This window comes from Callospermophilus lateralis, chromosome 10 (genome assembly GCF_048772815.1).
Source record: "Callospermophilus lateralis isolate mCalLat2 chromosome 10, mCalLat2.hap1, whole genome shotgun sequence".
NCBI lineage: Eukaryota > Metazoa > Chordata > Mammalia > Rodentia > Sciuridae > Callospermophilus > Callospermophilus lateralis.
Window position 1 is genome coordinate 126,208,118 of NC_135314.1, and position 20,388 is coordinate 126,228,505.

The 20,388-nt window shown below is 40.7% G+C and overlaps 1 protein-coding gene across 7 annotated transcripts; it reads right to left on the reverse strand.

Annotated features, from left to right (window-relative positions):
- Nucleotides 1–1,629: 1,629 nt before the first annotated feature.
- Nucleotides 1,630–19,556, reverse strand: Cdv3 (CDV3 homolog). 7 transcript variants are annotated; one of them, XM_076868970.2, is made up of 5 exons: nucleotides 18,959–19,556; nucleotides 18,172–18,248; nucleotides 8,143–8,285; nucleotides 5,113–5,272; nucleotides 1,630–3,945 (listed from the first exon to the last, which is right to left on the reverse strand). In XM_076868970.2, exons 1-5 carry the CDS (start codon nucleotides 19,223–19,225, stop codon nucleotides 3,795–3,797), a joined length of 798 nt encoding a protein of 265 aa, XP_076725085.2. In that variant the 5' UTR covers nucleotides 19,226–19,556; the 3' UTR covers nucleotides 1,630–3,794. The 7 variants fall into 7 exon arrangements, with proteins under 7 accessions (XP_076725085.2, XP_076725089.2, XP_076725091.1 ...); XM_076868974.2 differs by having other exon boundaries at nucleotides 1,630–3,490; nucleotides 18,959–19,553; XM_076868976.2 differs by lacking the exon at nucleotides 18,959–19,556 and adding an exon at nucleotides 18,760–18,842.
- Nucleotides 19,557–20,388: the final 832 nt, after the last annotated feature.

The following is a 20,388-nucleotide window of genomic DNA, read 5'->3' on the forward strand; positions in this document are numbered from 1 at the left end:
AGACCAGATTCAATCTCCAGTACCACATAAGAAACTAAATCAATAAAGGTGCTGGGCAACTGGATATCCACTTGCAGAATGAACCTGGACCAACAAAATTCACACACCAGAATGACTCAAAGATCTAAACCAAAAAGCTGAAACAGACTGGACTCAAAATGGAGAATTTCATGCTTCAGACACACGGGAGAAAGCATTTGCAAACTGTGTATCTATAAGGGAGGGACCTAGAATATATAATTCTTGGCAAGTCAATAATATTTTTCCAAAGACAAATGGTTGGTAAGCACTTGAAAAGATGTTCAACATAATTATTCACTACAGAAACATAAACCAAAACCACAATGAGATTCTAGTTTACACCCTCTAGGGAGGCTAGAATCAAAGATTCTCGGACAACTGAGGAGGATACAGAGAAGTAGGATTCTTCAGACTAGGCTGTTGGGAATTTAATAGGGTGCAGCCACTTTGGGAATTTGGTAGTTCCCCAAAGTTATCATATGACCCAGCAATTTTATATCTAGGTACATATCCAAGAGAATTGAAAACAAGTTCTCTTTCTCTTTCACAAATACCAACCCCCCCCCCAAAAAAAACTTGAAAATTTAGTTTAACATTGATCATAACAAAAACAAAAACCATCCAAATGTCCATCAACCCAGGAATGTATAAACATGGTATATTTATAAAATTGACTTAAAACTACTGATCTGATACATGCTTACAACACAACATGGGCAAATCTGAAAAATGTGCTAAGTCAGTTAAAATTGATGTCAATACCCAGAATAGGGAAACTGAAAAATCCTCTGTTGCCCAAGGTGGAGGATTTGGGACTGGGGTGACAAGTAACAGTTCAGAGGTGGGGAATTTTTCTTGGGTGATGAAAACACTCAGGACTGAAGAGTGAAGGTGACTACATGTCTTTCAGAATATGCTAAAAACTACATGAACTGTATTTTTTTTTAACTTTTAAAAAGCTGGGTTAAAAAAACTTACGGGGAGGGCTGGGGTTGTTTCTCAGTGGTAGAGCACTTGCCTAGCACATGAGAGGCACTGGGTTCCATTCTCTGTACCACATAAAAATAAATAATGGTCCATCAATAACTATACTTATGGGGAAAAAAAATCAGTAAGTTTGAGTTTCTATATATTGTTTTAAATAAGGTGGCCAAGAAAAAAGCCTCAACTGAGTACACTCAAATAATAATCAACAAAGCCTGATAGGAGGATCAAGTTCAAGGTCACCCTCAGAGACTTCAGTAAGTTTACAAATATTTAAATATTTATTACCAAAAAGACTGAAAATATACTGATTTAGAAATTCAGGCACTATAATTCAAAAACTGCTGCTCTAGAGAAATATGTATGTTTCAAGTAAAGCGTCAAACCTGCAGTGTCTAGAATGAAGTTCCTTGCTGTAACCTAACATTGAATATTTCAAGAGACAAGTAGATTCCAATACTTCTCCAAAGATAAAGAACATTTATCATGGTTTTGCAGCCATTTTCGTTCCCCATCTTTTTAACACTCTTCCAACACAAGGGTCACTCTCCCACAGCAAGGAGGCATGACATTAATTCACCGTTTCCCAAGACAGTTTAGAATAAATACTGGCACACTCCATGATCCATGTATTTACTTTTTATTGAATTTGTTAATGTTACAGAGTTCTTGCACTGCCAAACCATGCCTGAGAATCCAAAGAAGGAAATGGTATAATGGACAGCCTCATCCACCCATCATACAGTATATTAAAACTTGATTCATATGCATTTTGAGAATTTCACAATCTTTTATAAAATTATAACAAGAGTTGGAATTTAAGTCTGCTGCAGGTCTTCAAAATTTCCAGTACAGTATGCCATTAAATAAAACCACCTCATATCCATCTCAGTTCATTCCTCAACAATATAACCCAACAAAAGTTTGTGGGAAAAACGCATACTTTAAGGAAAATATGTGGCTTGTTAAGGTTTTTGGCTCCCAAATCATGTCTTCAGTATAACCAAGAATTTAAAAATTCTCCTTTAATCATCCTACCTCCCCACAACTGGCTCAGCTACTCACCCAAAAAAATCAGAAGGCAGGCTGTCCTACCTGCCACTTCAAATACCAACATTATTGCCCAGAAGTGGTAGGCAGGTCCTGTCAGGAGATACTATAGCCCTCCTAGAAGTCCAATTCCTGCATCAACATATTCACCAAGACCAAACTCCTACAGAGAATGGCCCCACACCAGGACAGCTGCCTTCACTCATGTACTTCAAACCTGCCAGCAGCAAGCCCATAACTCCTGCCTTTGGTGAATGGATTTATTACAGAGAAACCCAGGCTCTGCGCATCAAGTGGTCACATACCACTACAAATATTTCTACTGAATCACAGATACAAAACTAGGAAATTGCTAGACTGTCTCATTAGGTAGAAAGAAATGTCTCAGTAATCCTGGGCACTTTCACAAGTCCCTTTTAAGGACTAAGTACTAGTGGATAGCTTAAGCTGTAATTATTAAAAACAGCAGGGCTATATCACTGTCTTTTGACTTGCCTTTCCAAATGAACACTATTAGAGACACTCTAAAAGGCTGGTAACAGAGCTAGTGGGAACAATCACTGTATCTTTAGAATGTTTTAATACCTTAAAAATTTGGACACAGGTATGTAAGGAACTCATTTATCAACACCCATACAAGATCCAGGACACTTAAATGGATTGTGGGTGGTTTTGCTCACAATGCTTGAATTCCTTAGTTTGAGTAGAAACCGCTCTCTCCACAGCAGTGTACTGTAAATTTAGACCTGATTGGAGGCTTTAGCAGCACCTGAAGTAGAGTGTCCAGCATTTGCTGCCCCTTATGTCAAAGGCTATTTGGTTCCACTCCAGGGATTGGCAAATTCAGGAGACATTTCACAATTCTAATGCATATTTCAGGTTACTTACCTAACCAAGCAATATGCTGTCAAAGAACTTATTCCAAGTCAAAGCAAAAAAGGCCTTAATGTGGAACACAGAAAAAGCACTATCCAAATAAAAAATGACTAAGAGAAACAAGATTATTCCCTCCCCCACCCCTTTTCCCACTTGATGGACCCAAGTTTGGTTGAATTCAATTTGTAGTTTACCTCAGACTATAACTAAAAACTTAAATTATAATTCACAGCCCTACATAGATGATCTGAACACAGTTCTTTTGAGCGGCATGTTCCAGGAAGTATAATATAGCCACAGCCTACTACAGAGTATTCCTTAGGGTGGGGGACAGGACAGGTTAATTAAGGTCACTTAAATCTTCATCTTTTACAGCAGATCAGAACCCAGATGGCTGACTTTCTGCAGGATTTCTGATAGGAATCCAGTAGAGCTGGTTTCAAGGTTCATATCGACACCTTAATAGCTGTAACCTTCTTATCCAGAAGTTGTGATCCACATGAAGTCCACAATGAGTGCAGCAAATCTGAGGTAGTCAACCCTTACGAAGGCTCAGTATCTGAACATAAAAAGATTTTTGAAATGACCACTGCTGCAGGTTTTGGTTTTTTGTATTTGCAGAGCAATTATGAAATAACACTGCTGAATCTAGTCCACACATTTATATAACAATGGAAGCTCTCCTAAATCCAGTATACATAAAGAGCAGTTGTGACACTTTAAACTTCCACAGTGCAACAGAGCCAGTCACTTAAACCGAGGGGTCTGCATCAGCTGCTGTAGGTCCAACAGAGATCGGATGAAAGGTTCATGGTGATTAGCAGTGGTCTAGTTACCTCAGAAGGGTTAGCAAAGACCATTCCTCAATTGTACTGTGTGTGGCTGCTTTTCTGATTTTCAAGCACAGCATACTGGTTGTCTAGCTGAAGTTTAAGGGCCTGGTTTTTTGAAACCTCATCCCTACCTCTATTTTTGTGTCTTACTACTTCAAAGTTCTTCTCCATTTCTTTATCCCTAAGGGAAAAGAAATGTAATCAGTAAATATTCTTCACTAGGGTTTTTTGAAAATATTCTTCCTTGGGGGTGGGGTGGGGGGAAAGGCCACCCCTAAATATCTTGGGGAGGGACAGAAAAGGAGAACTGATATATAAAATTCTTATCAAACCATTTTAAGGCTTCAATTGAACAGAAAAGGTAATACTGTACTGAAGCTCTATGGTCCCATCTACTGAATAGCATTAACTGCAAACCTGTTTGGGGACCATTTGAAGACAGCTGGAAAGAAGCTGTGCAATGAGATTCCTCCTAGGACTCACTTCTAGATTTAGCAATTAGTAGACAATACATCTCTTTCTTTATGCATAAGGTAAGGGTAACAATTTTCTCATTCAAGTAAAGTTCTCATCATTCAATGATTTCTCCCCACTTTTGTTTGTGAAGGGTCGGACTAGATCAGGCAAAGAAAGCTGAGTGTGGTGAGTCACTCCCCTCCCAGAGTCCCTTACGCATTCTGTAGGAGAGCAGAGGAGCAAAGTCCAAGTGGAGGTTTAAATTCAAGCCAGCTGTGCTCTCAAAGAGGCGAAAGGCTGGGATTTACTTTAAAAGCCACCCAAAAAAAATTTCCATCTGATGTCATTTACATTTCTTCCCATTTTATTTATTTTTTAAAATTCATGTCCCTAAATAAGATGTAGATGTGCCATATGTGGTCATTAACTCCAGGTAGCATTCATTTTAAGTACCTGCTGAAATAAGATTATTTTAATATTAGATTTATAAATGTCAACATCTTTTATCTATTCACATTTACTGGGAAATACAATGAAATACTGCTCTTACATTTCTAGTTTCCATATTATAAGGAACATAAGCTAGTAATAATGTATTTATAAAAAATTTTAAATGAGACTTGTCACCGCCACAAAACATACCAAGCATCGGAGAATCTGTGACAGCAAAGTGTCTTCCATGCTCTTCCCCCTTGCCCTTGCCAGGGCCCTCACCCACTGCCTCCCTCCTGGGCCTCTAGTCCCAGCTGGTTCTCAGCTGCTTGTCAGTGGCAGCCTGGGCCCTTACCAACAGGGAGTAGTCTCCCTCAAGCGAGTTTTCATTTCCCCTACACCCCACTCCCTGCACAAGAGCCTGAGATCCCACGTGAAATGCAATAATTACAGTACTTACTTTCGGCTTTCTACATGCTTGGCAGTGGACTGCAGGGATGGGAACTGTGTGTCGCTGTATATTTCTGGTGGTCCTTGTGGTGTTTTCCTTGTTGTGGTTAGCCTGGCCCCAGGAGGCCTATACACACCACTAGTCATTGCTGGTTCTGGGGTTTCTGTAACTAATATTTTGTAAGAGCTTAGAGAAATCATTTAAACGGATAGTGTTTTAATAATCTATTCCTGCATGCTCAACCATTTAACAGTTATGGAAAAAAGCAACCCCTGATATGGAAAAGGATTAGACAACAAAAGTTAATTGGAAAAAAAATTCTTTTTTTTTTTTTTGGTACCAGGGATTAAACCCAGGAGCCCTTAACCACTGAGCAACATCCCCAGTCCTTTATTTTTTAAAATTTTGAGATAGGATCTTGCTAAGTTGTTGAGACTACAATCCTTCTGCCTGAGCCTCTCAAGCTGCTGGGAATACAGGTGCAGTGCATGCCACTGCACCCAGCCTGAGGAAATGTTTTAAAGTAAAAAGAATGGTTATCTTTTTAGGGTAGTTTTCTTTCTTTTTTTCCTAACTGGGAACTTAACCCAGTCCTTTTGGTTTTGATAGGGTCTCCCTAAATTGCTCAGGTTTGTCCTTGAATTTGCAGTTCTCCTGCCTCAACCCGAGTAAACTGGGATTACAGGTATACATGGGGTAGTGTTTTAACTTTTCCTGTACTTTTTTTTTTCCTCTCAAACGCATAAATAGGCTTATGTGGGAAAAGTAGATATAAACTCAAGGGAGAACTCAGGCCATCTCTGGAGGAAAGACAGCCTCCATGTACAATTTTAATTCTTTATATAAACAAGTTCTATAAGCCTCTTTATGGAATATGAGAAAGAATTTACTGGTCCTGGGATTACCTTTCAGAATGACTATTGTAGTCCTCAGTTTCCTATTAGTAAAAGTGAAAGGTCACTTCCTTACCTGGATGACAGGCCATGTGTAAAAAAAAAATGCCATGTGTAAAAGACTTAAAATGCTTGCAAAGTTTGTTAAAAATCTAAAAGTTATAACTAGATATCCTCATTTATTTAATCCTCTTCCACAATGACTTTTAAGGTTCTTACCTTTTTCCCCCCTCTTAGAAAACAGGAAAAAATGAAGCAGCTGAGTAGCCCCAAATTTTCCACTATGGCTAACATTATAGGGACACAGTTTTTCCCTATATCCCCTACTCCACCCTCAATATGTATATAGAGTGGATCTTCATGTTTTCCACCTTTTAAAATTTTAATTTTGTGCTGGCAGTGTAGTTTAGTGGCAGAGCATTGACCTACTATGTACAAGACCCTGGGTTAGATCCCTGGCACTACAAAACTTGACCCTTAATTTCAAATAAAGGTCTATTATCATTCACTAGCTGAAAAATAATATAGCCATTTAACATAGAAACTTTTTTTTTTTTTTTTTGGTGGGGGGAGCATACTGGGGATTGAACCAAGGGGAACTTAACCACTGAAACATTTCCCTAGTTTTTTTTTTAATTGAGACAGGGTCTCACTAAATTGCTTAGGGCCTCACTTAGGTTGCTGAGGCTAGCTTTGAATATCTTTTGAAAATCTCCTGCCTCAGCCTCCCTCACTGGGATTACAGATGTGATGCATGCCACCATGCCAGGTCGCCATTTGAGTACTACTATAATAGGATTACTGTTTTGTACAGTCTTTTGACTCTGTGGTGAAAGCTCATACACACATTATTTCTGAGTAACTAAGCTGTACTCAGGATACAAACATTAACAGAATAAGGGCCTGGGGATATAGTTCAGTTGGTAGAACGACTGCCTCACATACACAAGGCCCTGGGTTCAATACCCAGCACATCAAAAAAAAAAAAAAAAAAAAAAAAAAAAAATCACAAACCTTATTATTTTAACCATTAGCCACATGTGACTATTTAAGTCAAATAAAATAAATTCAGTTCCTCAACCACATCAGCCACACTTTAAGTACTCAACAAGCCACATCTAGTGCTATTCTATCACTGCAAAAATTCTATTGAACATGGTTTTCTAAAGGAAGGAAACAACTATGAAGAGGATAGGTACTGTACCAAAAATTATAGCAAGGAAGGATTAGTGAGGGAATAGAGGATGGGTATGGTGGTAGTGGCAGGAGGAACTATGATTTTAAATAAGAATGAGGGAGGGTGGTAATTGAAAATTAAGCCAAGACTTGAGAGCAAGTGCAAAACACACACACAAAAAGCCAGCATTGGCAAACCAGCAAAGCCAACCCAAGTGATTCTGTAAAGTTCCACAAAAATATAGCTTCAACAGCAGAGCCAAGAAATCACATCAGAGCCTGCATGGCCCTCCACTCCATGTTATTTACTACTGTCTGGCCCTTTACAGAAAAAGCTTGCAGATTCCTGACACAAAGGAAAGAAAATTCCAGACTGAACATACAGCACAAAGGATGTGCAGTAGCAATGTGTTCAGTGCATTTATAGAACAGCATCAATGAGGATTAAGTTTTAAAAAAGAAGAGAAGGTAGACGCACAAGGCCTTGTAAGTCACTGATAACTTTTAGCTTCTACTATGAATCATAGTGATATGCTCTGATATATTTTAAAAGGAACTGGATGCTGTGCTGGGAGTCTGTGTGTACATGGGCGTGGGAGGATTGCAGGGAGAAGCAAGCAGACAAGAAGTGCTACTTCAGTAATCCATATAAAAAAATGATGACAGGGTTAGGTGTGCAGCTCACTGCAGAGCATCTGCTAAGCATGTACAAGGCTCTAGGTTATTGTGAAAACACAAAAATAAACAAAACAAATAAAATTTAGCAGTCCACAGAAATGTCTCTTAATTTCCAAATTCTTCTGATAAGGATTTAAATATCTTTAAGACACATACACAAATCCCCTCTGCCAGGAACAGAAAGAAACACCACTGCTGTTAACCCTATCTCACATATATTTAGTTGAGCAGAGACCACATGTAAAATTATACACAAATAAGACATCTCCTAAAACAGAAACAGGAAGATTACCAACTACTGGAGCAGGAGGTGCTTGTACCGGAGCTGTTTTATTCCAGGGACCTGAAGATTTTTCTATACCTCCACCACCTCCTCCTTCTTCCCAGTTATCACCTGGATCTTCTCTCTTTTCATTGTCATCTTCTTCTTTTTCACTATTGGAAAAGCAGACAAGTGAATTCAATTAAAGAACTACCAAGAAAAATATCAGTCCAAATCCTTGGTTGTAACAATGCTTATCTATGACACTTAAATTCTTTGAAGCCTCAATGCTTAAAGAAATGCTCAATGTTTAAAGAAAGGCGTGTGAAGAGAATAGAAGATTTTATCTGTTTTATAAATACTACTACTTGACTTCATGTGAAAAAAGGATTTCACTCCTTAAAAAGTTGAAGTTCAAGACTACCGACAACGTGGCAAGACACCACCTCAAAATGAAAAATTTAAAGGAATGGGGGTACAGCTCAGTAGTGTTTTTAAAAAACAAACAAACAAACCCAAGTTAAATCCCAATACCTTAATTAATTAATCAATCAACTAAAGGGTTGGGATGAAGCTCAGTGGTAAAGCTCTTGCTTAGCAAGCACAAGGCCCTGGATTCAATCCCCAGGACATCAAAAAGAAAATTCAAAAAATCTAATACACTGTGACAACAGCATGATTATTTGTAGGTGTTCAGCCTCTAGTGCAGAACCTCAACTGACAAGAGGAAGAGAAGCTGACATAACCTGAAATGCAGAGAAAAGGGTGACTGACCTGAAGGGCTGAATGCACAATTAAGATTTTTCTAGGACCAAAGTATACAAATTAGCATTTATGCCAAGTGTACTTTTAGTAAGCAAATAAAGGATTTTGGAAAATGTGATTTTGCTTATTATTTATCTTGGTATCAGGGACTGAACCCAGGAGCACTTAACCACCGAGCCACATCCCCAGTCCTTTTATTTTTTTAAATGTTGAGATAGGATCTTATTAAGTTACTGAAGCTGGCTCTGAACTTGTGATTCTCCTGCCTCTGCCTCCCAAGCCGCTGGGATTACAGGCAGGGACCACATGCCCGGCTTATTTGCTAATTCTTTAGTACATTACAAAAATGCTCTCAAAATGAAAATTTTCATTCCCACAGAGGAAAGCAAGATTATGTCCATGGTTCATATCAGAGTTAAAGATCTCCTTAGTACCAGCCTCAAAATCTGACACAAAGAATCCAATAGAATTAGTCCCCTAACATCACACATGTATCTGTCACTGTTATAAAAGAAAAATATAAAAATTACATCTTTGGTTCTTCAGTTATTATAAGGATATCCTCAGTGTTATCTAATCATCCTAAGACTGTCTATAATATTCATTTTTGGTGACTGGGTCTCAATGTGTTGCCCAGGACGGCCATAAACTCCTGGACTCAAAGGATCCTACCCGCCCTGCCTCAGCCCCCTGAATGTTGGAATAAAAGGCACCTGTGTCAGTGCTCCTGATTACAATGTGTTTTTTGTTGTTGCTGTTGTTTTAAAATATTTTTTAGTTGTAGATGGACACAATACCTTTATTTATTTATTTTTACGTGGGGCTGAGGATCAAACCCAGGGCCTCTCACGTGCTAGGCGAGCCCTCTACCGATGAGCCCCAGCCCTACAATGTTTTTTTATGTCAATTTTTATTATCTTAAAATTTTAATATTTATTTATTTATTTTTAGTTATCATCGGACACAACATCTTTGTATGTGGTGCTGAAGATCGAACCCGGGCCGCACACATGCAAGGCGAGTGTGCTACTGCTTGAGCCACATCCCCAGTCCAATTTTTATTACTTTATTCTTGAACTGACTTGAATCAGAATCTACCATTTTTTCAAGGTACCCTTATCTTTCCTTTCGCTGAATTACTGTCACTTTATGTAAAGTTGAATGTTCTAAATTATCAAGTACACATATCTTGTCTCCCTACAGTTGGCTAGACAGCAACAATACTCTGTACAGTAACTGTTCAAACTTCCTTTTGCAGGCCAGGGGAGGCAATGCATGCCTGTAATCTTAGCTACTTGGGAGGCCAAGGCAGGAGGATCCTGAATTCGTGGTCAGCCTGAGCAACTTAGTCACCTCCTGTCTCAAACAAAACAGAACAATCTTCCTACTGCAATTCTGACCTTGTGAATAATAAACCTGGCAGAGTTCTAGACTTTCCTGATCATGACATTGGTGGTCCTTTCTCAGGTCCTCAGCTCCTCAGTCTCATTTGCCATCCTATCTTTCTCCCCTCCCATGAAAAACTTCAGCTGTTCCCTGAGGCTGTCTATTCATTAGACATTTTCTCCTTCTGGTATCTACTATCTAATCCACAATTATTATGGCCATAACCTGGTAGAGGTGACCTCCACCCTGACCCTCTGAGTGAATTTGAGAACATGACAATCATTCCTGGCTTCTTCCTAAGGATATTTAGAATACATTCCCTCTACTTCTATTAAAATGAGATACATCTGGCTGTAAAACAAATTTCTTCACCAGCTTAACAGGCCCCTTTAAAGATACTTTGAATAAAACTTCAAAGATAGCGGGAGCATCAAGTGAAGTACCTATCAACCAGAGGTGACGCCAGTATTTAGAAGCCAAGGCTGGCAATTAAGAAGGGTAGAAGAAACAGCTCTATCTTCAAGCCTACATTTACTTAAGACTGTTTCTGAGGAAGACGATGGATATAGCCAAGCCACTCTTCAGTTTTCTCTTGTTTATTAACGCACAATGGAATCATATGTAGCCACTTAAAATGATGCTAGGCCTAAACTTCCATGGGAGTAATCTTCATGTCATATAAACTAGTAATTTATTAAATCATCATCTGTATACCTAACATAAATAAAAAACATTTTGAGCCTAATTTTGAGACAGCATCTTGCTAAGTTGCCCAGCCTGGCCTCAAACTTGTGATACTGCTGCCTCAGCCTCCTAAGAAGCCAAATATAGGCATGTGCCATCATGCACAGCTGAACACATATACTTTTAAAAATCAAATGCCAGACAGCATGTCCCATTTTCTAAAGTAGCTTATTAAATCTGATGAATGACACCAAGTAAGGACAAGAAGGTAATGATTTATCCAGGGGTCTAATTAGTGGCATCCAAACATCAAAATTATCTCCAAAGGATTTTTAAAAATCACTTTTGAGGCTACTCCAAGTAATTTCATTTGCTTCATTAAAAGGTAAAAGTATAGTTGCTATTCATCTAGCTACAAACTACTAATAATAATAACGTCCTAACAACCAAATCAGAGACTCATGAAGAATCCACAGATGTTCATGACAACTTTTCTATACCCAAGCTGTCACAGCTTTCAGTTGCTCATTTAAATCTTGAAACAGCAGTTAACTTACCAATGCACTAAATTGCCATTATTCAAATGTATGTATACATGTTTTTCTAAATTATGCTTCCCCTTTAATATATGGTAACTATTATTAAAATTATTAGTTTGCAATAAACCTTCAACTGAAAAGCAAAAACTTTTAACAATGATTATCTTTAAGAGATTATGAATAATTCTTTTTTTTTAACATTTATTTTTTAGTTTTAGGTGGATACAATATCTTTATTTTATTTTTATGTGGTGCTGAGGATCAAACCCAGTGCCTCACAGGTGCTAGGCAAGCACTCTACCACTTGAGCCACAACCCCAGCCCCATGAAATCTTATACATTTCTCTATGCTTTTATATTTTCTCAAATGGTCTAAAAACAAGTATATTATTTGTCTAACTAAAATGTTAAAGAAAAAATTTGTTTGGCAGATGAATAGCATTTCAAGTAAAAGTTGTTTACTCAGTTCTATCCTTTCTACCACACAGCCTTGCCCTCAGAAGCAAAGAAATGAATAAAATAATCATAAATTTAAAAACACATCTAGGTTACAAACTATTAATAAATAAAAAGTACTATCTGTTTAATTATTGGGTAAGTTTATCTTTAATGAAAGGCACCTACAGATAAAATAATATTTTTAAGATTATGAGATATTAGCTAAACTAAAACTGGAAATAGTCTAGTCAAGAACCTTTATTTTGAGCTAGCATGTAGCACATGCTTCCCAGCAACTGGGGAGCTGAGGCAGGAGGATCACAAGTTTGAAACAGCCTCAGGATGTTAGTAAGAATCTCTATCAAAATAAAAAATACAGGAGTAACCAGGCGTGGTGGTGCACACCTGTAATCCCAGCGGCTGGGTAGGCGGATATAGGAGAATCCTGAGTTCAAAGCCAGCCTCAGCAAAAGTGAGGCACAAGCAACTCTGTGATACAAAATAGGGCTGGGGATGTGGCTCAGTGGTAGAGTATCCTTGAGTTCAATCCCCAGTAAAACACACACACACAATACAAAAAAAAAAAAAAAAAAAAAAACCACACAACAACAACAACAACAAAAAAAAAAAAAAAAACAAAAAAACAACCCCCGAAACAAAACAGGACTAGAGACGTCACTCAGTGGTAAAACACCCCTTGGTTTAATAACCAATCCCTCCTCACCAAAAGGATCCTCTATCTGTCAGATGAAGAAACTAATGCCCAGAAGTCTAAAAGACTGTTCTAAATGCCATTGTACTAAAGGCAAAGTAGAAGTAATTTACATAGCCTATTACATTTTCCTATTTGCATATTTCAGAAAGTGTCAGTCAACTCTCCAAATGCCAAAGTCAGAACAAGGAACAATGGGACTGCAAAATGGTGAGGCCAATATGGAAAGCAGTATGGAGATTCCTGGGAAAGCTGGGAATGGAACCACCATTTGACCCAGCTATTGCCCTTCTCGGACTATTCCCTGAAGACCTCAAAAGAGCGTACTACAGGGATACTGCCACATCGATGTTCATAGCAGCACAATTCACAATATCTAGACTGTGGAACCAACCCCGATGCCCCTCAATAGATGAATGGATAAAAAAAATGTGGCATTTATACACAATGGAGTACTACGCAGCACTAAGAAATGACAAAATCATGGAATTTGCAGGGAAATGGATGGCACTAGAGCAGATTATGCTAAGTGAAGCTAGCCAATCCCTAAAAAACAAATGCCAAATGTCTTCTTTGATATAATGAGAGCAACCAAGAACAGAGCAGGGAGGAAGAGCAGGAGGAAAAGATTAACATTAAGCAGAGTCATGAAGTGGGAGGGAAAGGGAGAGAAAAGGGAAATTACTTGGAAATGGAAGGAGACCCTCATTGTTATACAAAATTACATATAAGATTTTGTGAGGGGAATGGGAAAAAAATAAGGAGAGAAATGAATTACAGTAGATGGGGTAGAGAGAGAAGATGGGAGGGGAGGGGAGGGGAGGGGAGATAGTAGAGGATAGGAAAGGTAGCAGAATACAACAGTTACTATTATGGTATTATGTAAAAATGTGGATGTGTAACCGATGTGATTCTGCAATCTTTGTAATGTTTTGAATAACCAATTAAAAAAAAAATAGAAAAAAAAAAAAGAACAAGGAACAAGTTGCATTTATTTCCACAGAAAATAATTAGACTAAAATGCAGTTTTTGACCCAAATCAAGATAGTTTCTCATTAGCCACGTTTTGTTTTTAAACACTGCAGTGTAAATTCAACTTCATGATCCTGTTAAATACATGTCAGTTGGTGAGCTAAGGGGAATAACCATGCTAGAAAAGAAACACTATTGACCAGATCCTGTGCAGGCAGAATTCTACCACAGCTTCACAGTGACACCCAGACAGTGGCCAAACCCAGTAAGTACCTTCTCCTGGGCTACAAAGCAGCAGACCTCAAAAGGACTCCAGAGCCCATTCTTTCACCTTGCCTCTCGATGCATTTCATCCTTTTCACATCTCTTAAGTTACAACACAGAAATTTTCTTTATTTTGAGATTTGAGAAATTCTATTTCCTTAGTATGGATGATCAGTACACTTTTAAAGAAAGGACAGAACATTTTACCTCCAATTCACAGGAGATAACATACAATTCAATCCAAGTCCCATTCCCAAACACTAGGGGGAAGCAGCTGAAACAAAGACCTGACCAAGCTGCTGGAAAGCTGGGCATCTCCATAGGCTTGTCTTCATTGTTACACAGTAAAATGGGGAGGTTAAAAATGCCTCATGATTGATTCCTGGCCTTGAGCCTTGAAATATCACTGTACTTCATCCAAAGATTTTTTTGCCTGACTCCTTCCTGGTACACAAAGTGACTCTCCTCTATGCCCCACAGCACCTTGCACATCTCACATCTCTTTGAAGCTTTTTTTTTTTTTTTTAAATACTGGGGATTGAACCCAGGGGCTCATGCTAAGCAAATGTCACACCATAAGCTACAGCCCCAACCGCTTCTCTAAAATTTTACTTGGTGGCATATCTCTTTGAAATTACCCACCCGGTGTCTATTAGAGTACATTTTTATAACCCCCTAACACTTTGTATGCCTGGCACACAACAGTCACACACACATATTTGCTACAATGACTCGAACGTGGATTCAGGAACAATTTCTTCTCTTCAAAGTACAACTTGACCAGTTTAACCAATACTAGAGAACCACTGGAGACTCCAGGACTCAACTCTGTACTGACACGTGACAAATGGGCAACGTTTTTGTAACCTCGAGAATTAATGAGATCTTTCTTTATCCCCCAAATCTATTTTAGAAGTCTACAATTAGCCAATCATTCCATCTCAATGAGGTCACTTTCATAACCATCCAATGGCTTCTCTCCCAAGAACTTGTCTAAATGACTTGACCTTAAATAGGACTAATTTTGATATGTTAAATATTCTTGGTACTTAAATCTTAAGCTGGTAGGTAAACCTGTTTGCTGATACTGAAAATTTTCCTTTAAAATATACACTTATCTTAAATAAAGGAAAGCATACTAATCTACGAATGTCAGGTTATTTTATAAATGTCCTGTTAATGAAATCCTAATAGTACTAGCAGTCTCAGCTTTGCAGATAAGGACCAACACCAAAAAGTATGAGTGCAGTGGCACATGGCTGTAACCACAGGTACTCAGGAGGCTGAGGCAGGAGGATCCCAAACTTAAGGTCAACTTTAGCAATTTAGCAAGACCCTCAGCAACTTAGTGGGACCCTGTCTCAATGTGAAACATTAAAAAAAAAAAAAAAAAAAGAACTGGGGATGTAGCTTGTACCCCTGGGTTCAATACTCAGTACTGTAAAACGAAAACAAAAAAAATGTGACCAAGATCATACAAGTATTAAATCTCAGCCCAAAAAGTCCTTTTTTTCCTCATAATCATCTCTATCCTTTTTATGTGAGTAACCTACTTCCCACTTACCTATGAGCCAATGTTTCTTTCATTAGAATCCCCACTATATTGAATTCAGGGCCACGCACATGCTAGGCAAGCACTCTACCGCTGAGCTACACTCCTAATCCAACTATCAAGAATATTTAATAAAGTTTACAGGAATACTCTATATGTATATAAGGTACAAATTTTAGTCATTATCATTAAACCTCAGATGAGTTCTCACCCTCAAACTTTTTCTGGAAGCTATTATATTCCACTTTATTGCATGATTTATGAGGGGAATGGAAATAAACAGACCCAAAACTTCAGTTTCTAAGGACTCAAAAGCAACACCCTGAAAAAGGAGTGATTTTTCAATGTTAGATTAACATAAGATATGGACACTAGGCAATGATTAGATGCTAAGGAGAATGAAAAACAAAACAAAACAAAAATGTCTACTTCAGGTCAAGCAGAACTCAAAACACTCACACTGGCTGAGATTTATGTATGCCTAAGAAATATTTAATATTTTATCATCAAGAATAGTCAAGAGGCTGGGCCATGGTAGCACATGCCTGTAATCCCAGCAGCTTGGGAGGCTGACACAGGAGGATACCAAGTTCAAAGCTAGCCTCAGCAAAAGTGAGGTGTTAAGCAACTCAGTGAGACCCTGTCTCTAAATAAAATACAAAATAGGGCTGGGGACATGGCTCAGTGGTTGAGTGCCCTGAATTCAATCCCTGGTATGAGAGAGAGAGAGAGAGAGAGAGAGAGAGAGAGGGAGAGAGAGGGAGAGAGAGGGAGGGAGACAGACAAATAGATAGATAGATATAGGAGAATCACTTGAACCCAGGAGTTCAGGGTTCAGCCTGGGCAACATAGCAAGGCTCTATTGTAAAAGCAAAAGTTAAAAGTAGGGTTGGGGTGAAGCTCAGTAGTAGAGCATTGTCCTAGCACGTGCAAGGTCCTGGGTTTAATCTAGAAGCAGCACCACCACCACCACCACCACAAAAAAAAAAAAAAAAAAAAAAAAAAAAAAAAGTAGCCAAAATAGAAGATTTAGAACTTCTATTCAGTGACAAATTTCGGTTCAGTTTAAATATTCTCCTTATTTAACAAAATCAGTTTCTAATATTTCGTGAACCCGAAACTTTGCCCTTCAGAGTGCTACTCCTGCCTGGTAAGTCAACATACCAAATGCTATCCTTCTCGTCATACAAGTCTTTCAGAACCTGCAGTCAGGAAAGGCAGACCAAGAAGAGATAACTTTACTATAGAACAGGAGCCACACAGAGGCAGGCAGTTCCACAACCTTAAAGGATAGGAACCTCACAACCCTTTCCCCCATTTCTAAAGGTCAAGCCCCAGGAGAAAGAAAAATGGAACATGGATAATTTCCAAATCATACCTCTTCAAAAACATGAAAAAATGGGAATAAAAACTCCAGTCTAATCATTTCTGCTTATCACTGCTCACAACAATCTCAAAGAGCGGAAAAGACATATTTCCTCAAAATTTCTATCAATCAGATTTTGCTTTAGTTAATCTCACAAAATGATGGAATAACACCCAAGAAAATTAAAGTGTGGCTGTGGTAGCTATTAAAACAAAAAAAAAAATTTAGCTCTAGCTTTAAAAAAAAAGTTAACCAAGGGAAGCTGAGGCAGGAGGATCACAGTTCAAGATTAGCTTCAGCAATTTAGTGAAACTCTGTTTCCAAAAAAAGGAAAAAAATAAAGGTAAGGTATACCTCTCAGTGGTAAAGCGCCTATGTTCAATCCCCATAACCAAGTGGGAGAGAAACTATAGAACCACATAGTCACCCTTTCCCCCTACTTTACAAATCTCTCAAAATATGACATTTATTTATCTTCTTAACTTTTTTTAAATGGACACAATACCTTTTATTTATTTTGTATGTGGTGCTGAGGATAGAACCCAGTGCCTCACACATGCTAGGCAAGTGCGCTACCACTAAGCCACAACCCCAACCCCATGACATTTATTTAATATAAATTCAAAACTAACTACCAGAGACCAAACTTGATAAAATGTTATTAATTTCAAATCCTTCAACCAACCAATCCAATTTTTATAAATTACTGTTTTCTTGAACTTTAAAAAATAGCACACCTATTGGACAGGTGGCAAACCCCTGTAGTGAAAGCTGAGGCAGGAGGATCACAAGGTCAAAGATGTCTCAGCAACTTAGCAAGGCCCTAAGCAACATAGACTGTGTTTCAAAGAAAGGACTGGGGATATTGCTCAGTGGTTAAGCACCCCTGGTACCCACCCTCCAAAAAAGTACACTTTGTTCAATTTTTTGTCCTTGAGGCCAATATACAGGTTAGTTTCACTGTGTGAATACAAAATCTGTACTTTCTTTAAGTATCCTATATTTCAACTTACTAAGAGGAACTGAAAAACGCCCACGTTATTTTTGAAACAGAAAGAAAAACGAAGTTCAATCACTAATATTAAAAGTTGGAATTTTGAAAGGACAAAATTCATTCTGGTTGCCTCAAATAAAAAAGACCTAACCAGAACTGGAGTAACCAAACTCTCACAGGATTTTAGAACTGGCAACTAATTTGATGAACATATAGAAGGGACTGCCTTCAGAAAGGAAGAACAGACATAATACATTACAGTTCTAATCAGCACACCTAAAGCACAAGGCTACTATGATGTGGCTTTGGGGCTAATGAAAAACCAAACCTGTGTCCAATTCTTATCCTAAATAAGGTTATCTAAACCCATTTGTAATCACACCATACCTTATCTGCATTGCCTGAACTCTGAGTCCGCTGTAATCAACCTCTTTCTGCTCAAATTCTTTCCATTCATCTTCATCCTGTGAAAGAAATATCAGATCAATTAAAGCTCTTTGGAAATATACAACTAAGCAAATATCAGACCCCGAAAAGTGCTGGAACCTCAAGTAATTATGGACTCATTTTATGGCCCAAGCCCTTGCTAGATTTCTATGATATGCCTAGTCGCCTAACATACTAACTGCTGTAGGGTTCTGCAGGAACTGTTAAGAGTAACCAGGGAAAGCCGAGCAGGGGAAAAAAAAAAAAAAAAATCAATAGTAATTCCACAACTAAATTTTAACTCAATGTTGCCGTGGCTTTTTTTTTTTTTAACCACTTAGGGACCAATTCATGCCAACAGAGCTGCTACAAATACGACTTAACACGTTAAAAGGCAAAATTCAGCCACAACTACTGGGCTGAAGTCAGACACCAAATTACTCGGAGCAGACGTCACTCGATAAATGCTGCCGTGCTGGGCACTGCGGTCCCAAACCAAGTGCCCCAGGAGAGTGCCGCCGCCTGGGTCTGGGCGACGCGGCGCGGCACCTGGGGGGTCCGGGTTCTGGCGAGCCCGGCCAGACGTGGGAAACCCACGTCACGTGGCCGCCTCCGCGCCCGTCCGCCCGTCCGCCCGCCCGCGCGGGGCCCCGCGGCCCCTCCCGGACGCCTCCCCGGGCAGGCGGGGGCGAGCACATGGGGCCGAGCGCGCGGCCCGTGCCCCAGTGCCCGCCTCCCGGCCCCTCACCTTCGTCACGGCCTTGGTGGCGGCCCCGGGGCCCATGGCCCCCGTGCCTGCGGTCCCTCCATCGCCCGGCCGAGACCCTGTGCCTGCCGTCCCGCCGTCGCCCGGCCTGGTCCCCGCGCCCGGCCCGCCGCCCGCCGTTCCGCTGCTCCCGCCCGCGTTGCCCGCCGCGCCTGCGGCGCTCGCCGCCCGACTGCTCCGCTCCTTCTTCTTCTTCTTATCCCTCTTGGCAAAGAAGTTGTCCAGGCTCCGCTCCTCCGTCTCGGCCATGGCCGCGGCCTCCTCGGCCCGGATGGGTGGGGCCGGCGGCGGGCGCGGCCGCTCGGAGCTCGGGGTCGAGGCCGGCTCTGCGCTCACGCTGCCCGGCGCGCAGACGCCTCAGCCCCGCGGGGTCGCCGAGGCGTGTGAGGCGGGGCGGGCGGCTCCCCCCGCGTGCTGTCGAGCGGTGGTACGCTCCGCCCTGGGGCTCGCGTGCCGCTGCCTTAACTAGCCCTGGCAGCCCCGACGGCGGTGCAAGATCCCGCCTGCTCCACAGCCGGGGGGAAAAGGAACGCGCGGGCCAGAGGCTCCAGCAAGAGTGCTAAGCTAGCGGAGGCGCGTGCTGGAGGAAGACGCGCGCGCAGGCCCGGAGAGGAGGGGAGGGGACGGGGAGGGGAAGGGGGGGGAGGAGGGAGGGCGGGCCTCCAGCCGAGAGAGGCAGCGCCCGCGCCTGCGTACTTAGCTCCGCCCGCCGTTGTGGGCAAGCCGAGGGGCGGGCGGCGGGAGGAGACGGAGGCAGGGCGGGACAAAGAGCCAATCAGAGGCCAGGACGAAGCACTTAGGTGACAATCCGTGCTTCCGACGGGGCGGTGCCGGTGCGAGGGCGGGGATATGCAAATTAATTGACGCGCCTATCGACTCTCTCCGGATTGGCCGAGGGTTTGGCCTTGAGGGCGGGTATTTAGAGGGCTGGTTGGTGACTTGGCTAAAGAGGACCCGCGGGAGGGGCGGTATGTCTCGACTGGGCGCATGCGTGGGGTACACGTGTGTCTGCTCGCTGAGAGCGAACTGTGGCCTTGTAGTCTTTTGAACTTTCACGACATGGAAAGGCGCTGTGTTAAGCCATCTGTGTTAGAGCTTGCTCCTCCCACCTCTGCTCACCTGTGTACTTTCACCTTCTCTGGGCTGGTAACCATTACTTTTGATTTGTTCTGGATGATTATTATCAACTTGAGATAATAATCTTTTCTTTTAAGTCCCGTTTACTCCTAAAATAAGCCAGTAGGCACAAGAAAGGAAAATGACTGAACTCCATCCACTATTAGATATGTTGATCAAGGTCAAATAATTTATCTGACTCTCAAACTTCTAGTCTGTAAAATGGGGACACTACCTCTTGCAACATATGGAGGGAGTCACCTCTTAGTGCTTAACATGCATTGGAGGCGAAATAA

What these genes read in the sequence shown, in the direction of transcription:
- Cdv3 (XM_076868970.2), bottom strand. Translation starts at nt 19,225, where the DNA reads ATGGCCGAGACGGAGGAGCGGAGCCTGGACAACTTCTTTGCCAAGAGG. An exon ending in CCACCAAGGCCGTGACGAAG is followed by an intron (nt 18,249 to 18,958) that starts GTGAGGGGCCGG and finishes TTTCTTTCACAG; the next exon opens with GATGAAGATGAATGGAAAGA. An exon ending in AAGCATGTAGAAAGCCGAAA is followed by an intron (nt 3,946 to 5,112) that starts GTAAGTACTGTA and finishes CTTTTCCCTTAG; the next exon opens with GGATAAAGAAATGGAGAAGA.